Source organism: Ranitomeya variabilis, chromosome 5 (assembly GCF_051348905.1).
Source record: "Ranitomeya variabilis isolate aRanVar5 chromosome 5, aRanVar5.hap1, whole genome shotgun sequence".
In the NCBI taxonomy this organism is placed as follows: domain Eukaryota; kingdom Metazoa; phylum Chordata; class Amphibia; order Anura; family Dendrobatidae; genus Ranitomeya; species Ranitomeya variabilis.
The window spans coordinates 269004584-269023891 of record NC_135236.1 but is presented as its reverse complement, the minus strand read 5'-3'; the positions used below and the strand labels follow the sequence as shown (position 1 = coordinate 269023891).

The 19308-nt window shown below is 38.7% G+C and overlaps 1 protein-coding gene across 1 annotated transcript in view; it reads left to right on the top strand.

Annotated features, from left to right (window-relative positions):
• The window catches only part of LOC143775756 (hydroxymethylglutaryl-CoA lyase, mitochondrial-like), a 22424-nt gene extending 3116 nt beyond the window's left edge, over positions 1-19308 (top strand). The window contains exons 2-9 of the mRNA XM_077264276.1: positions 548-631; positions 803-910; positions 2740-2835; positions 3414-3562; positions 11443-11506; positions 12912-13100; positions 17193-17318; positions 18669-19308. Coding sequence (XP_077120391.1) covers positions 548-631; positions 803-910; positions 2740-2835; positions 3414-3562; positions 11443-11506; positions 12912-13100; positions 17193-17318; positions 18669-18770 — 918 coding nt within the window. The 3' untranslated portion in view covers positions 18771-19308. The remainder of the gene's footprint in view (positions 1-547; positions 632-802; positions 911-2739; positions 2836-3413; positions 3563-11442; positions 11507-12911; positions 13101-17192; positions 17319-18668) is intronic.

Below are 19308 nucleotides of genomic sequence, written 5' to 3'. Positions count from 1 at the left end.
GCCTGTAGAAATCCGTGTATATCACATTGTGTTTTGCTGCTGGGAACATTCCGCCTTAAATATAATAAATGTGTGTGCGCACACCAAGGATTAGACTAGCCGGCAGCCTGCTGATAGGCCTTTATTGCATTCACTTAGGAGACAGTGCATGTTTGTATTGATATAATTCTATAACTAGTGATGAACGAGCGCAGATAAGGTGTTATAGGATAAGGTGTTATCCGAGCGTGCTCGTGTGCTAATAGAGTATCTTCGGCGTGCTGGAATATTATGTAGAAATCGCCGCTGCTCCATGGCTCGAGGCTGTTTGACAGCTGCCACACATGCAGGGATTGGCTGTTTGTTAGACAACCCCTACATGTGTTGCTGCTGTCTAACAGCCACGAGACATGCAGCCGCGGCGACTTGAACATAATATTCGAGTACGCCAAAGACACTTTATTAGCATGCAAGCACGCTCGGATACAACCTCATCCTATAACACCTTATCCCAGCACTTTCGCTCATCACTACTTCCTGTATTAAATGGAACTTATATATTTGACAGGTCAGCTCAATACCAAACTATTCTTTCCCCAAAGAGGTAAAGATTGTGGAAGTCGGACCTAGAGATGGATTGCAGAATGAAAAGGTATGTGCCATCTCTGCCTGTGATTATTTCTAACCCATGATATTGGAGTAGTACATATCGCCTTCCGCTCTCATCTGCACGCTCATACAGTTGTCGTTTGGTAGTGTTTAGGCATTCTGTATTTGTAGCAATCTTTTAATATTCTGCCAACATTTCTTTAATTTTTTCCAGAATATTGTTCCAACTGAAGTTAAAATCCAGCTGATTAACATGTTATCAGAGTCTGGTCTACAAGCTATAGAAGCTACGAGCTTTGTGTCTCCAAAATGGGTTCCGCAGGTATGTAGGTAAGGTAGTCAAGAACACATATTAGTGGGCCCGTCCACTCTGGAGAAGGCATTTCTGAACTAGCAGACTGGTGATGGCTGCAGCAGCTACATCGTAGGGTAGGGACTTATAGAGTAGCATACAATTAAATTACTTGGTGTCTAAAGATCCTTTTACCCAGTCAGGTAGACTTCACACTGCGATCCGCTGATCATTTCTGTAACCTGTATAAACAGACAGGCAATCTGTTGGTCAATGCCATTGGTGCAGCCTATTAAGTATAGAATCAAGCGAGACCCGGGGGACCTTTATTAGCCCCTCAGATATTTTTTTTTATTATTTTTTTATACCCATCAACCCCGTGCCTTGCTCTTTCCTCTGTCTAGCCACCTAAATTATAGGGTCATTATTGTGACATCTAAGAGGTTAATGCAATACCTGCTGAGTGACCAATAATATACGGTAAAGCAGAGGTTTTCAGGCTTAGCAGCACCATTGGGCGCTGTAAGTACAGCTGCCGTATAAAAACAGCTCTGAAGAAATAAGCTTATGGTCCTGACTTACATAGCCAGTCAGTGGTATGCAAGTGGTTAAACAGATTCTATCAAAGATAACCCCCAGCCCACCTGCTATGATGGGGCATATGTACCCTGTATAAGCTAAACTGAAGAGCAACTCTGCTAGTCCGTGCGATACATAGTCAGTTACCTGTTTGCAGTTGCTGAAAAGGAGATAAAGACATCAAGATGTAGCTTCTGTATGTAAGAAAGAGCAAATTTCTTTTCTAAACTGTATAAACAGTGTCAATGAAGAAGTAAGCGCGTACTTCTGAAGTATAAAGTCAGTCGGTGGTCTGTGAGTTGTTAAAGGGATTTTGTCCTAAAGATAACATGGAGAACTGCTCCATGACAATGGTTTCTTCAGTTCAGCAAATATATTTTCAGCACCCTTGTCCAGAATCATTATCTGTAGTCCATGGCTATCTGACGATAGACCTGCCAGCCTCTTACCAGTCTGGATCCCCAGCCCATCTTCTGATTAGCATCCTAATCAGAAGAGGTGCCATGGATGCAGGTAGGAGGATGTCTATAGGGTTCCAGTTAGTCTTTACGCACACTACCAACTGGACCAGGGGCCTGTGACTCATTTTGGTCCAATCTAGTGCCATCTCATCCATGCGTTAAATGCACTGTGTGCTGCTGGAGCTTTACAGTCAGTAGTAGGAGAGTTTAGGCTGTACTGCTGGAGCTTGACGGTCAGTAGTGGGAGAGTTTAGCACGGGTGACTGTACTGCTGGACCTTTACAGTCAGTAGTAGGAGAGTTTAGCATGGGTGACTGTACTGCTGGAGCTTGACAGTCAGTAGTAGGAGAGTTTAGGCTGTACTGCTGGACCTTTACAGTCAGTAGTAGGAGAGTTTAGCATGGGTGACTGTACTGCTGGAGCTTGACAGTCAGTAGTAGGAGAGTTTAGCACGGGTGTATACTGCTGGAGCTTTACAGTCAGTAGGAGTATGAAACATGGGTGTCTTCTGCTGGAGCTTTACAGTCAGTACTGGGAGTTTAGCACAGGTGTATACCGCTGAAGCTTTACAGTCAGTAGTAGGAATATGAAGTATGGGTGTATTCTGCTGGAGCTTTACAGTCAGTAGTAAGAGTATGAAGCATGGGTGTCTTCTGCTGGAGCTCAGAAATGATAGGGACTTTGGTAATCTACTAGATTGCAGAGTTAAGACTTCTAGTAATGCTGCATATGAGCTTTTGTTAATAAATGGAGATACACAACAAGTGTGCTCACACTGTGAAATATACTTCATAAATAGTATCATTCTCTCTCACTTAGATGTCGGATCATATCAATATAATGAATGGAATAAAGAGGTTCCCCAATGTCAGCTATCCTGTGTTAACTCCAAATCTCACAGGATTTCAAAAGGCGGTAAGTTTCATCTGACTTGTTATATTAGGCCCCATTCAGACTTAGGTAAAAATCTGTACTGCTGTCAATCAGTGTTCTGTATCCAGTGCTCGTTAGTGTTTTGTCATTGTCCGTGTTTACCATTACTATTTCAATAGTGATTTTCACTAATAAAAAAATGAATTGCAAATGTCGCAGAATGATTCCAAATGTGCGTGATTCTGTCACAAGTCACATCTCTAAAATTAGTTGTCTAGCAGCTAGTCGCAGACAATTTGAGCATATTTTTTTGGTACATTTTCTGAGAATTGCTGTCATGCAACACATATAACCCAGGCTTCTTGAGAAAACCGCAATTCTGTGCGTTGTGAATGCGGGATGGTGGGACAAATATTTCAATCAGATGCAAAATGTTTTAGTTTTTTGGAATAACCCTTAAGTATGGAATTGAAAACTGTGGTGCTGTATGAATTGTTCAAGCAAATGTTTTAGTAAGGTCTGTACACACATGGGAAACAATATGCCTACATTAGGGTCAGACTTAAGAAATGGCATTAGCTTGGCTGCATGTGTAGCTAAACATCATCCTTCACTTTCAGGTTGAATGTGGTGCCAAAGAAGTAGCCATATTTGGTGCAGCTTCTGAGCTTTTCAGTAAGAAGAATATTAATTGCTCCATTGAAGAAAGTTTACAGAGGTTTGAGGCAGTGACAGAAGCAGCTAAAGCCGCAAAAATACCTGTACGAGGGTAAGACTCACAGATTATTAATTTTATATGAGAATCAGAATTCTTGGCATCTACACTTGTAAAAGGAGGAGATGGCAATAAAGGAAACCATTTCCGCTCCTGTGTCCTATGAATGGATAGAGTAGAGTGGTTGTGTGGCCTCCAGTCACAGATTACAGTCTGACATTGCCTTAATCTGGGAGCAGCATCAGGCAAATCTATAACGGTGCTTCACTGTAATGGTCCGTTACAGGATATTTCTTTGGGAATTGACATTATTTATTTCCTTACGTTACCTAAGTCATTGTTCCCCCTAAAGGGAACCCATCAGGAGGAATTTCTACTCTAAGCTAATGGTATGGTGTTGTTACCCTGATTACAATGATGCCTCTTTGGTAGAAAACTGCCCTGTTATTCCTGAGCAATCTGACCTTGCAGTTGTAAACATATTAGCTGTAAGTGCTCTGGGTGTGTCGGTGCACTCCAAGTTCTCAGGCCCACACTACTTCTCTGCCCGGCACCTCCTTCTTGCCTATGATTAACGTATCGGTCCAGGGTGGAGTCATATGCCTTCCCTTTTGGAGACATCTTGCAAGCGCTGTCTCTGCCTAGGGCAGTGCAGTCGGGGTCAGCTCCAGGTTTCGTGGGCCCCGGTTGACACTCAGTGGGCCCCTTTTACATGTACCATGATTCGTGATGCACCGATAAGAAATATAGGTATAGTATGATGTCAAAGATATCACTCATGTAATGTAAGCGGTAAGTGAAATCCATAGTACGTTCAACAATAGCTCAGAAACCGGTGAATCCTCGCATGGCGTGCACTGGGGGATTCAAGTCTGCAGAGTGACTGCAGACTTCTCATTTTAGACCGGACAGTACGCTATTATGGGCACCACATACTGCTCCATACAGTATACAAAGAAAACAACAAGAAAACGACCATAGATCCACTAGAATAAATTTTATTAATGTATAATTATAAGGTTTAAAAATAGCAATAAAGAGAAAATTACAGGTTTCAAAATTGTAAGACGCTGTTAAAAGTCAATATTTCCTATGGCACTGAAAGATAAATACAATATTAAAAACTTATGTGCATAAAAAATTCATGTGCAAGAAATGCCCAAATGATTAAAAAACAGTGTGCAATATCACAAAAAAAATTAATAGAAAAAAACTATGAAAAAAGAAAAAATTATTTAATAGTAAAGTATTAGTGCATTTGTGCAAATATGCAAAAAAGGAAAAGGGCATATAGGATGTGCAAAACAGTGATCAGTATATAACACTGTCAGTGCCAAGTAGTATATACTGGGTATCCACAAAAAAATAGTGTAAATATTCACAAAAAGTAGTTCAACTTACTATATACGATATGTGGCCCAGGATACAAAGAAACAGCGTCTGCCCCAACGCGCGTTTCGGCGCTATTGCCTTCGTCAGGAGGTGACGTAAGGAGGATCAGTGGGGTTTTTATGCAGAGAGCAACCAATGAAATAAGAGTGAGGCATAAAATCAATGAATAAGGCGGGCGGGACATCCGTAAAAATGCCGGTCATGTGATTGAACACATGACTCGGTGGGTGGTTCTTAGAAGGTGACGTACCGAGTGTGGAAGAAAGTATGAAGCGGCGCATGCGCGGCAGGACACCGACGGGTAACTATGGACGCCGCGTCATGTCAGAGGAGGTGCGAAGAAGTTTCGCTACCTCCGTTGGCATAGTGACGCGACCTCACACCGTCAGCCGAAGGGGACACTGCATCACATGCGCACCACTATTTCAACACCGGTGGGCAAGTATATAGAAGTAAAACGAACAACAGAACAATACCGCAATAAGAAGCTTGAACAATTATATAAAAAAGTGATGGGGATATGTGAGCACTATTAAAAACAACAATAGTGTAATGTAATTATACAAAGAAAAATATATATATGTGATTAAATGGGGTGATGAAGATTTACCTATTATCAGTATATACACAATTATATTGGTATAGAAATATAAGAAAAAGACAAAAAAGTGTGAAAAAAAAATATAGTAACACAATGCATGAATAAAAATTAATTAATTGAACTATTATATAGAAAAAAATAATGAAAATAATAATTAAAAAAATAAATAAATAAATAAATAAAGTGGAGAAATTATATACAAATAAAAATGAAAAATAATAATAAAAAAATATAATACAATGAAATAATAATAAAATGATGAATAATGAATATTAATAGTGAGTAAATATATAATAAATAATAATAAAAAATAATAAATAAATAATGAATATGAATTAAATAATAAATAATCATGCCAAAAGCTGTCTTAAAAGAATATACGTGAAATATCAGACTATATTGTAAATAAGATATATACTATAATTAAATGGAGTGCTATAAGGAGAAAAATAATTATAATTTGTTATTTCTTCTTCTTTACAGAGTCCTGATTATCAGTTATCTGAAGGAGAACCGGCGCAGAAAAGCACAGGTCCATCCAAGAACCTAATGTGCGGAAATATTCCTTCTTCATCATATCTGAATCAAGACGAAGCTGCTCGTCCAAAAGGAATCAGCCCATATAAAGGTAAGACTTCGCCCAATATTCATCAAAACATGGCTAAAAAATAAAATAAAAAAGATTACTATAAAATACATGCATGATATAAGAAAATATGTGAATAATAATACAGGATAAAAATTTGCATAAAAACGAGATTTAAAAACTAATCAGAGAAAAGAGACGAAACTATTATTTTCATTAAGACCTAAGGGTTGGATGGTATTCAGGGTCCATATCCATTTGGTTTCCCGTTGAGCAAGTCTACGAGTCACTTTACCACCTCTAATATCTGAAAATATCCCATCTATCCCACGTACTTTAAAAAGGGTTGGGTCACAATTATGGTACATTTTAAAATGTCTGGGAATATTTTTGAGAACATTCAAATTATCCTCACTCCGGGCATCAAAAATACCTAGAACGTGTTCTCGTACCCGAACTTTTAGTTGCCTCGTAGTCATGCCAATGTAGATCTTTTGACATGGGCATGTTGCAAAATAGATCACAGCCTTGGTGGTACAAGTAATATGTTGTTTTATCTGGAAAGTTTTGGTACCATCGGCATTAGAAAAAGAGTTACTATGTTCAATATTCGGGCAGGCAACGCAGTTTCCACATGGACGACAACCTGGATTAGAACTAGAAAAATTATCCAAAAATGTAAGTCTAGGTGTTGTTTTATAATGACTCCTAACCAAAACATCCTTTAAATTTTTAGCACGGCGGAAAGTCATTTGTGGTTTGTCCGATAAATATTTGGTTAAAATGGGATCAGCTTGAAGGAGAGGCCAATATTTTGTGAGACATTGTCTCATAGATTCTGCCTGTGTATTAAATCTTGATATAAATCTGACCACATTATTATTGTTCCGATTTGTAGTAGAATACAGAAGTTCATTGCGAGAGCAATGTTTGGCTCTATGATAAGCTTTTTTAATTATCCGGCGACTGTATCCTCTGTCAATAAATCTTAATTTGAGTTCATCAGCCTGTTTCTCAAAGTCTTCGTCTGAGGAACATATCCTACGTAAACGAAGGAATTGTCCGGTTGGGACTGCTTTAACAACTGGAACTGGATGTGCAGAATTATAATGTAGAAGAGAATTCACAGACGTGGCCTTACGAAAAATGTCCGTTTGTAAGGTATTAGAGATATCACGTTTAATATGGACATCAAGAAAATCAATTGAGGTCTGATGTGCCGCATACGTGAGGTGGATATTAAGGTGATTATCGTTAATGGTGGAAAAAAATAATTTAAGTGATTCCAAGTCTCCCTGCCAGATCAAAAAAATGTCATCGATGTAGCGCGTCCAAAAAAGGACGCGCTCCACCGATGACAGTTGATCTGACAGGAAAAGGTCCCTCTCCCACAGCCCCAGGAACAAATTAGCATACGAGGGCGCATGAGAAACAGGCTGATGAACTCAAATTAAGATTTATTGACAGAGGATACAGTCGCCGGATAATTAAAAAAGCTTATCATAGAGCCAAACATTGCTCTCGCAATGAACTTCTGTATTCTACTACAAATCGGAACAATAATAATGTGGTCAGATTTATATCAAGATTTAATACACAGGCAGAATCTATGAGACAATGTCTCACAAAATATTGGCCTCTCCTTCAAGCTGATCCCATTTTAACCAAATATTTATCGGACAAACCACAAATGACTTTCCGCCGTGCTAAAAATTTAAAGGATGTTTTGGTTAGGAGTCATTATAAAACAACACCTAGACTTACATTTTTGGATAATTTTTCTAGTTCTAATCCAGGTTGTCGTCCATGTGGAAACTGCGTTGCCTGCCCGAATATTGAACATAGTAACTCTTTTTCTAATGCCGATGGTACCAAAACTTTCCAGATAAAACAACATATTACTTGTACCACCAAGGCTGTGATCTATTTTGCAACATGCCCATGTCAAAAGATCTACATTGGCATGACTACGAGGCAACTAAAAGTTCGGGTACGAGAACACGTTCTAGGTATTTTTGATGCCCGGAGTGAGGATAATTTGAATGTTCTCAAAAATATTCCCAGACATTTTAAAATGTACCATAATTGTGACCCAACCCTTTTTAAAGTACGTGGGATAGATGGGATATTTTCAGATATTAGAGGTGGTAAAGTGACTCGTAGACTTGCTCAACGGGAAACCAAATGGATATGGACCCTGAATACCATCCAACCCTTAGGTCTTAATGAAAATAATAGTTTCGTCTCTTTTCTCTGATTAGTTTTTAAATCTCGTTTTTATGCAAATTTTTATCCTGTATTATTATTCACATATTTTCTTATATCATGCATGTATTTTATAGTAATCTTTTTTATTTTATTTTTTAGCCATGTTTTGATGAATATTGGGCGAAGTCTTACCTTTATATGGGCTGATTCCTTTTGGACGAGCAGCTTCGTCTTGATTCAGATATGATGAAGAAGGAATATTTCCGCACATTAGGTTCTTGGATGGACCTGTGCTTTTCTGCGCCGGTTCTCCTTCAGATAACTGATAATCAGGACTCTGTAAAGAAGAAGAAATAACAAATTATAATTATTTTTCTCCTTATAGCACTCCATTTAATTATAGTATATATCTTATTTACAATATAGTCTGATATTTCACGTATATTCTTTTAAGACAGCTTTTGGCATGATTATTTATTATTTAATTCATATTCATTATTTATTTATTATTTTTTATTATTATTTATTATATATTTACTCACTATTAATATTCATTATTCATCATTTTATTATTATTTCATTGTATTATATTTTTTTATTATTATTTTTCATTTTTATTTGTATATAATTTCTCCACTTTATTTATTTATTTATTTATTTTTTTAATTATTATTTTCATTATTTTTTTCTATATAATAGTTCAATTAATTAATTTTTATTCATGCATTGTGTTACTATATTTTTTTTTCACACTTTTTTGTCTTTTTCTTATATTTCTATACCAATATAATTGTGTATATACTGATAATAGGTAAATCTTCATCACCCCATTTAATCACATATATATATTTTTCTTTGTATAATTACATTACACTATTGTTGTTTTTAATAGTGCTCACATATCCCCATCACTTTTTTATATAATTGTTCAAGCTTCTTATTGCGGTATTGTTCTGTTGTTCGTTTTACTTCTATATACTTGCCCACCGGTGTTGAAATAGTGGTGCGCATGTGATGCAGTGTCCCCTTCGGCTGACGGTGTGAGGTCGCGTCACTATGCCAACGGAGGTAGCGAAACTTCTTCGCACCTCCTCTGACATGACGCGGCGTCCATAGTTACCCGTCGGTGTCCTGCCGCGCATGCGCCGCTTCATACTTTCTTCCACACTCGGTACGTCACCTTCTAAGAACCACCCACCGAGTCATGTGTTCAATCACATGACCGGCATTTTTACGGATGTCCCGCCCGCCTTATTCATTGATTTTATGCCTCACTCTTATTTCATTGGTTGCTCTCTGCATAAAAACCCCACTGATCCTCCTTACGTCACCTCCTGACGAAGGCAATAGCGCCGAAACGCGCGTTGGGGCAGACGCTGTTTCTTTGTATCCTGGGCCACATATCGTATATAGTAAGTTGAACTACTTTTTGTGAATATTTACACTATTTTTTTGTGGATACCCAGTATATACTACTTGGCACTGACAGTGTTATATACTGATCACTGTTTTGCACATCCTATATGCCCTTTTCCTTTTTTGCATATTTGCACAAATGCACTAATACTTTACTATTAAATAATTTTTTCTTTTTTCATAGTTTTTTTCTATTAATTTTTTTTGTGATATTGCACACTGTTTTTTAATCATTTGGGCATTTCTTGCACATGAATTTTTTATGCACATAAGTTTTTAATATTGTATTTATCTTTCAGTGCCATAGGAAATATTGACTTTTAACAGCGTCTTACAATTTTGAAACCTGTAATTTTCTCTTTATTGCTATTTTTAAACCTTATAATTATACATTAATAAAATTTATTCTAGTGGATCTATGGTCGTTTTCTTGTTGTTTTCTTTGTGTTCTCTTTACGACTATCCACGTATCTATATATTGGTCCATATTCACTGATAATTTTTATTAAAAATTGTATAGATATATTTTATAGATTTTTTATATGTGATCAATTCCTTGCAATTTGTTTTATCCATACAGTATATAATGGCCCATATACTGCTCCGTACAGTATATAATGGCCCCATATATTGCTACATACATAAAAAAAAAAAATCAAATACCCTCCTTTTTCCCCTCTGCTGAGTTCGCCTCAGCGTCATCTGTCCTGCTAGGCAGAGGGCGTGCTGTAGTGATGTCATTGCACCCTCTGCCCTGAGACGTCACGGAGAGTCAGAAGACTCTGCAGAGACCAGGGCCTCGTGGAACGAAGAGGTAAGTATAAGGGGGGGGGGGCGGTCCAGGGCCCTGGCAATTGTCCCTGGTGCTCCGGGTGGCGACGCCGTCCCTTACCGCAGTGCTATAGACTGGTGCTGGCACACAGATGAGACTTGCCTGCGCCACCAAGGCAGATTACTTTGCCTGGACCAATATGTGAATCATGCCGGCAGAGGAATAAGCTGTGGGGCCAGAGAGCTGGAAGTGCACTGACACGCCCAGAGCACTTTCATCTAATTTGAATAAAATTTCAAAGTCAGATTTTTTTGCAGGAATTTCAGGGACGTTTTCTACAAGAAGGATATCGATTAATTAGGGTTACAGTACCTAAACAATTACCGTTCTTTAGAGTAGAAACTCCTCCTGATAGGTTACTGTTAATTGCCGGTATACATTAATATTTCACTGGAACGTCTCATTTACACATTGCAGATTTGATCAGTATTTTTCATTATTATATTGAAGCTGAATTCAAGAGTGGATACAAAGAAATATAAAACTTGCTTTTATATTGCTCTTGTTTTAGCCGTGATTTAGGCTTCAAAATACTGACCGGATCTGCAATTTGTGAATGAGGCCGAACCATCTGAATGACTTAGATTGCAGATTCTCAGAGACATTTATCAAATTAAACGTGCCACTTTGTGCCAAAAAAGCAATGAGGCCGATTCCTTAGCACTGGCGTCACATCTTAATGAATTTGGCGCATCTTGTAAGTGCTATGCTCCTGGCCAGAAAAACTGTAGGAAAGGTAGTAGAAAGATGCGTGGTAAACCTGGCACCAGAAGTTACTGAGCACAGCATCATTTACAGACCCATTTCAGTTGATCAAGTATTTTAGCTGCATAACTTGGAGCTGACCGTATGATTTGTTACTCCGCACGAAGTCATACTTGCTTTACTCCTGTTGTCAGGTATGTCTCTTGTGTTCTTGGTTGCCCATATGAGGGGAAAGTGTCTCCCAGTAAAGTGGCTGAGGTAAGTCGCATAAGAACAAGTTGTAGAAAAATATTTTCTATATAATTGGAGTATTTTAGACCAACGTGGTCATAACTGACCGGTAACCAAATATCTGCATTGTCCATGACTTACAATTCTTGAGCACCTTTACTTAAAACTCCTGTGTTGTGCCGACCATCTGTTGTGCTCCTGAAAAAGTATGAATACATTACCAGCTAGGTGTTACCATTCTCTTGTCCGCAAATGTGTGTTCCTACAGGCACTGCTTGTCCAATGTCAGACTGTGGAAGACATGACACAATGACAAGTGAAATGGTGACTACCTGTAGAATAGAAAAGCATGTATGCCTCGTCCAGTGGACCCCATAACAGTGCACTTGGTAGATGCTATTGGCTGTGGTCACAACAAGAGTGGGGCTGCCCGGTCTACAGGCCAACCCCTGTTCTTTGAACCCCTCTCACAAAATACATAGTAATTTTCCATCCCAAAATATTCATCTCAGAGTTGACAGGCTAAAGTTGTGTGCATGCATTTGTGTATATATAGCGTGTATATAGACTGCTTTATTAAGGCAGGAAATATATGTGCAGCTTTTGACTCTAGGCCAGGCGGAGATTCAGAAGCAGAAGTAATTTCTGTATATTTCCTGTTCCTTTTAGACCTACCCCTGAGTTTGGGTAAAAAAAAAAGCATACAGTCATTCCTATTCGTGTTGTATTAAAGAATTTGTGCTAATATTTTTGTATTGAAAGAGAAAAGGATGTCTATATCCCTCTGTCCTCTCCTTTAGGAAAAAAAAATTGCATTCTGACTACACCCTTCAGCATCTCTGCCCTCTAATTTCATCCATCCCTTATATAGTATTTAATTCCATTGACTTAAGTCTCAGTAAATGTTATGTTTCTTAAACACTCCTAGTTTTTTATGGGATGTAGTGCTAGTGTATTAAAATATTTACTGATTGCAGTCTTGCCCAGTTTCCAGTGCTGCTCTGGTCCTCTTCTGAGTCACATGAGTGCTTTTTTCCGGCTCACACAGGGACTGTGGGCAGTGCTGCTTCCAGACTGAGCCTCCATAGGCTTACATTATGAAAGTACCTAACTTGTGGCCCAGTGTGAGCTGATCAGTCTATTTCCAGGTCATGTGACCGAGAAGAGGACCAGAGTTAGAAATGAGGGAAGGCGTCGATGGGTAAGTATTTTAATACACTCGCACTTCATCATATAAATAATTAGGACGATTAAGGGAAACACAAAATTACTAAGACTTCTATTTTTTTAATAAAGTGTCTAAATTAGATGCAAGTAGAAGTTCTACTTCAATCAATTAACATCATACATTAATGTTAACTAACAATTAGAAAAAGACAAAGTAAACACTTGCATACCATACAAGAATCATATTGTACTTGTCTGTTGTCAGGTGGCGCTCAAGATGTTTTCCATGGGTTGCTACGAGATCTCTTTAGGGGACACTATTGGAGTGGGGACACCTGGCAGCATGCGAGAAATGTTGTCAGCGGTCCTGGATGTCATTCCTGCCAAGGCCCTAGCAGTTCACTGTCATGATACATATGGGCAGGCTCTGGCAAACATACTTGTGGCTCTGCAGGTAATGTGTGCATTTTGCTTATTTCCATGTGTTTCTCACGCAATGTATGCATTTCTGTATTTAGAACAAGTGTAGTATCATTTCTCCATTGGGGCTTGAGGATAATTATCCAGCCTTCTGTCTCAGTCCATTCTCCATTTAAACAAATACAGATACACAGTATATAAAGTATGTGATTCCTTAGGTCTGTTTACCATGTGAAGGTCAGAGCGTTTTCCTACAGGGAGTTTGATATGCCATAAATGTTTTATGGGTGATTATCTGCTTGCAGCACAACATGGAGATACAGAAACAGATGAAGCCGCACATCTGGCTTTTTTTCTGGTCTCCCATGGTTTATACAGAAATAGCCAAATTAGCGCACTTGGCTGTTTCCAGTTTATTGCAGTGTAATGTTGTATGTACAGACAACTCTCTACCTGGAAATAGGGGGTGCTATTAGGTCTGAGGATGTCACTAGCAAACTTTAAACCATTTTTTCTGCAGTATCCAGTCCCTTTAGAGTGATTTTCCACTACTTGGAAGATGCTCAGCTCCTGCATCGGCGCTATAGCAGCGATATTGGCGTTTGGTTTCCCGGCACTCACATAACGTTGTAATGCTACATAAGCGCTGCATCCAATCGGTGGCTGCTTCTGGCCGGGTGCTCACGATCTGGAACTAGCAACGCTTGGATGCAACGTATGTTTGCTGCGACCAAAGCGCTGCCGTCTATTGAACGCAGGTGAATCCGCTTGTGTTCACTGAACCGTGTGGATTCACCACGTTCAATACATTCTGTTAGAAAAATTTCTATTGTGGAGACATGCTGCTGTCTGGAAACACGCACCCCACGTGTCCCTCTCCGCGGGTGAGCCCCAGGTGTCTGTGGATGCATAGTGGACATGGGATATCTAGAAATCCCATCCACTATGCTGTAACATCTGCCAGCTCCAGGATTGATGCTGCTTAAGTACGCAGCTTCAAACCGGCAGCAACTCCGGATCGTGGACACGAACCCTCTCATGCTTCCCTCAGACAAGGCTTGGGACATCTGAGGGGAATGTGAGGACTACAGTCCAGTCGCACAAGTGCCGGAGACCAGGTGAGGAGCAGCATTTAGTCTCGATTGTTCGACTAGTGCGAACCCTTTAACCTTCTATTTTGACCGTAAATGACGTAGCCTATTTGAGACATTCAGATGTAACCCTATGTAGTTTCACGTTAACAGCAGGAATTGCACAACAAAATGGGTGGTCGATTTTTTTTTTTTTTTGTCACACAGATACCCTATATGTGAAGGGAAACTACTAATTGGGTATAACTTAGGACTCTGAAGCGAATGAGCATTATTTAACTTTTGGCACACAGTTTTGGGTGGAATAGATAGATATGATGTCACGTTTAAAGTTCAGAAAGATTTCTGCCAAAACAGAAAAAATATCTCACAAGTGTCCCATCTTAAAGAATTCATCTCTGGGTGTAGTGAGCGTCTTGAACACATAGGTGATTGATAGAATTTAATAACAGTTGGCAGTTAAAATGAAATGAATTATATTTTTTCCCACTAAAATGATGTTTTTGCCCCAAATTTTGCATTTTCTCAAGGTGTAATAGGAGAAAATGTTCCCTGGAATTTGTTTACGCCAATACCAAATATATGGTCAGAAGCTAATTCTGAATTGCCAGAACAGTAGATTCACTCCTCTCCCCTCACCCCCAAAAGTGACCCCATTTTGCAATCTACACCCCTCAGTAGTTTCATATATGGGGGAAATGAGCATGTTGATATCACAGGGGTTTCACAGAATTTTATACCATTTGCCCATAAAAATAAAAAGACATTTTTATCACAAAGATATAGCCCCATATTTTTTATTTTCACCAGGGGTAATAATTGGAAATGGACCCTACAATTTATTACACTATCTATGTTATGACTTTTGCCATTTTTCGACAGTTTGATTTAGCTCCGCCGCTGGGTACAGATGCAAGCTGGATAAGGTGGTTGCCATTCTCCCCCCCCCCCCCCCCCCCCCATCAAATTCATAAAAAATGATGGTTTTGTATGCTGCAAAAGTACAAATGATACTCCAGTCCTTTCAAAGAGGATCCAAATTAATTAAGTGGTGTATGCTTGTGTTCTACAACAGTTTTGATGAGTCGGCCCCAATTAATTCATCTTTGGGTGCAGCAACTATTTTAGTCTTGAGTATTTTCCAGAAATAAGCGACTTGATGTTGCAGAGTGAAAATTGCACATATGCCATTATATTGCCCAATACATTATGACCAGCTTGTGTTTCTGGAGACATGCACCCCATAAATTGAGCTCTTCCCTCTACAAAATGCCAGACGTGGATGCTGTGCTGTGAATGTAGTTTAGGCTCACTGTAGAGTTTAGCATGGGGGAGGGCATTTGGATTTTGGAGAGCAGCTTTCACGGAATTTGTTTTGGGGGGAGCAATGTTGCTTTTCCAGAGCTTTTGTGTTACCAGTAATGTGGTAACCCCATTTATTTCTGTTAACAGATGATGTACCTGAGTAGGGACATTTTTTTTCATGGGTTAAATTGAAGCTTTTATTGGTAGCATTTGGTGGCACCTAACATTTTGGATCACTTCTAAGGCTCGGTTCACGTTTACCCTGTTCTCGACACTGACCACTTGCATCAAGGTTTACATCTAAAATTGCAAAATGTATTATTCATACAGAACCATTCACTATAATGAGAGACAGACAGTTATTCCTTGGTGCTTCTTCAAAAGAGCTTGAACAGCACATCTTGAAACCCCAAACGTAAATCTATGCCTGAGAGAGACCTTAATTATGGAGTATAACTACCTTGTGTCTTGTTGTTGTCCCGAGTCTTGCCATGTAGGTTTGTAGAAGAGTTTGACTGTTTCTCACCCAGTTTTTAAAGGGACTCTGTCAGCACCCAGTGACTGCTCAAACTAAGTCCCGCACCTCGTTGCTTCATGGTGTAGCCAATCATTTAAATGCACCTCTTCTTTAACAGCTCTGGCTTCATAGAGCCAGAGAAGGGCGGAGGTAGATGGAAACCAAGCAGGTGGGAAGGTGTATATAAATGATTGGCCCTGACATGGAGTACCGAGCGCCTGTACTTTGTCTAAACGGTCATTTTTTGCTGACAGAGTCCCTTTAAAGGGGTATTCCCATCTTGAATAGCCTATGCCAATATACAGTAGGTGTAAAAATATTAGCAAATACCTCCAGTTAGAAACGTAGGATAGTTTTTCTGATTAGCAATGTCTTTCCTCATGTGCCATCATTGCAGGACATAAGGTGTCCTTGGTTACGTCCACCGATAAAGTGACAGCTAGTTGCTAGTGGTCGTAACCATGGATACCTAAGGTCCTGCAATGCCTGTACATGAGGAAAGAGACATGGCGAATCAGAAAAACTATACTACGTTTCTAATTGCAGGTATTTTGCAAATATTATTACACGTACTACATTTTGGGATAGGATCTTGGGGATTGGAATACCCCTTTTAAGCCTATTATATAGCAGTTTCTGTTAATGACTGTTTCTTATCTTTTTTATTCATACATCTAACTATAATCCTACAAAATTCTGGTCTTTGTCTATCAATTCTTCTAGGATGGTCACACCAAATATTGGTTGGATTTATTTTTCACTTTGCATTTTGTTAATTGATAAAAAAAAAAGTATTAACACTTCTGCTTTTGAAAGGAAAAATGCTGCACGGTACTGTATGTTTAAGAAAAAAAAATAAAGAAAGAAAATAACTCGACACGTAGATATTCACACAATCATAATAACCATAGATAATTCATATATTGTATTCTCATAAAAACTTGCAAAGTTTTTGTTTGTTTGTTTGTTTTTTTGTTTTTTTTTAAGATTTGCTTCACAAACACAAATTATACCCCACAACAGCGCTAAAACGTACAAGTGAGCCTGGACGTGCATTAGGAGCGTGTCGATATACCGTATATAATACGGTTGTCACTGTACTTCAGTATAACAATCTAATATCTGTAACTTTACACGTCCACACATACAAAGTGCTGTTTATCTCCCCGTTTGATACATTGTCAGTAACATTGTGTCTTTTCCTTTATGACAGATGGGAGTGCGGGTGGTCGACTCCTCTATTGCAGGATTAGGTGGGTGTCCTTACGCACAAGGAGCTTCTGGGAATGTAGCCACAGAAGATGTTGTTTACATGCTACAAGGGCTTGGCATTAACACGGTATGTACAATCCTCTTTCTAGGGTTGTCTTGTTTCCAACATTTCAGAACATATTGGGTTGAAGCAGTTGGGTACTTTGTAGACAAATTTCTACCGTGCAATATGACCCCCCATCGTCAGCTTAGCACGATCACATCTATAGCATGCGAGATGGCAATGGTCTTGCGAATTATGTATACGGCCACTTCCTTGATCCCTTTAATGCAGGCAAACAAGAGATGTGGCTGCCTGTGTCTGCATATTTGAGGAAAGCTTTTATCATCTGCGCAGATGAGGCTTGTGCCAGGATTGAACGGCACTAGCATCAAGTGTTTGCACTGTCTTAACCGCTTATTGACATCCACAGTACATGTACATAAGGGCACATCATTCTGTGCTCTCATTGGCACCCCCATGACACGAATGCAGGGCGCCGATGGGCTATTATGACAGCAGGTGGGTTTGTGGCCAGGCTTCAAAGGAGGCCATGATTTTAATTATGTGCAGCAACACTGTGGCATTACTGTGTAAAGTACAAGCACAGATGATCGCAGGTTTTAGTCCCCAAAAGGGAATAAGAAATACAAAAAAATAAATAAAAAATACAGTTCAAGTTCAAATCATCCCTCTCTATTCCCATTGAAAAAAAAATACACAAATTTCATTTTTTGGGGGTCTTCGTAGAAAAATACTATAAGAGCTCAAAATGTGGTATCAATGTAAAAATGTTATCACACTAAAAAAGTTGTCTTAGCCCACAAATGATAAGCCCTAACAAAACCCTATTGGCCGAAAAAATGAAAGCGTTATCGGTCTCTGAATAAAAAACACTACCTTTTTTTTATTGTCGCTATTTTCCAATTTCTTTTTTTTTTCCCAACACTAAATAAATATAGATAATAAAGAAATGGACAAGTTTTGATATCACCGTAATCATACTAATAAGGAAAATCATATTGTCAGTTCATTTTTATCACACGATGTACGCTGTAAAAACCGTTCCCAAACAAAGTTGTCAGAATTGCGTTTCTTTCGCCATTTCAATGCATTTGGAATTTTTGTTCATGCTTTCCAGTACATTATGTGGTAAAATGAATGGTGTAAATCAAAAGTACAACTCTTCCTGCAAAAAAACAGCCCACATATCTATTTCAACGGAAAAAAATAATAAGTTATGACTCTCGAAAGAAAAGAATAGGAAAAAACAAGATATATGGAAATTGTCAGTTGAAGGGTGAAAATGCAGCAAAGGGGTAACTTATGATTATGTAACTTAGAGGATATTGGTTTAGAACATTAGCCAACCCCTTTATTGCTAAAATGAAAACTTTAATTGAATTGCATGAATCCTTTTTTTTTTTTTTTTTTTAGGGTGTTGATTTACAGAAACTTACAGAAGCTGGGGCCTTTATCTGCAAAGCTCTCGGAAGAAAAAGCAATTCTAAAGTGGCACAAGCAATGTGCAAACTGTGAAGATGAACTCCTGCTGGGTGCACAGTGTCCTCTCTAAACTTCAGGACCTTTCTAGAGACTCCAAGATCTGTTTATTATGGATGAAAAGTTCCACATCTGATTACAGGATCCACTCCTTGTGGTGGTGGCTCAACTGTTTTCTCATCCCAGTAAGATAACGTGTCATTGGCAGTGATTTATACATAAAGTGAAGACTATCCTCTCCAAGAACGTTTTACCTGTAACGGCGCACAAAGTACTGTGCTAAAAAGTAGACAATGCAAACTTTGTCTATATTCTGTTGATCATTAGTCTGGCTGACTTGTCCACTACAAAAAAAAAAAAAGATAAACTGGGCAAGAAGAAAATTGTCCAGTGTCACAATATTTCAGAGACTAGGGGAAGTTTTTATCCTGTTATACATGTTTTATATCTACTTATTCAACGTAAAATAATATGTATTGGGCATATTTCTATTTTGTGTAGTGTCCCTATTTCCCATATTATAAATATGGTGTTGCCTTAATATACGCCGTTCATAAAACCTAAGGTAACAATA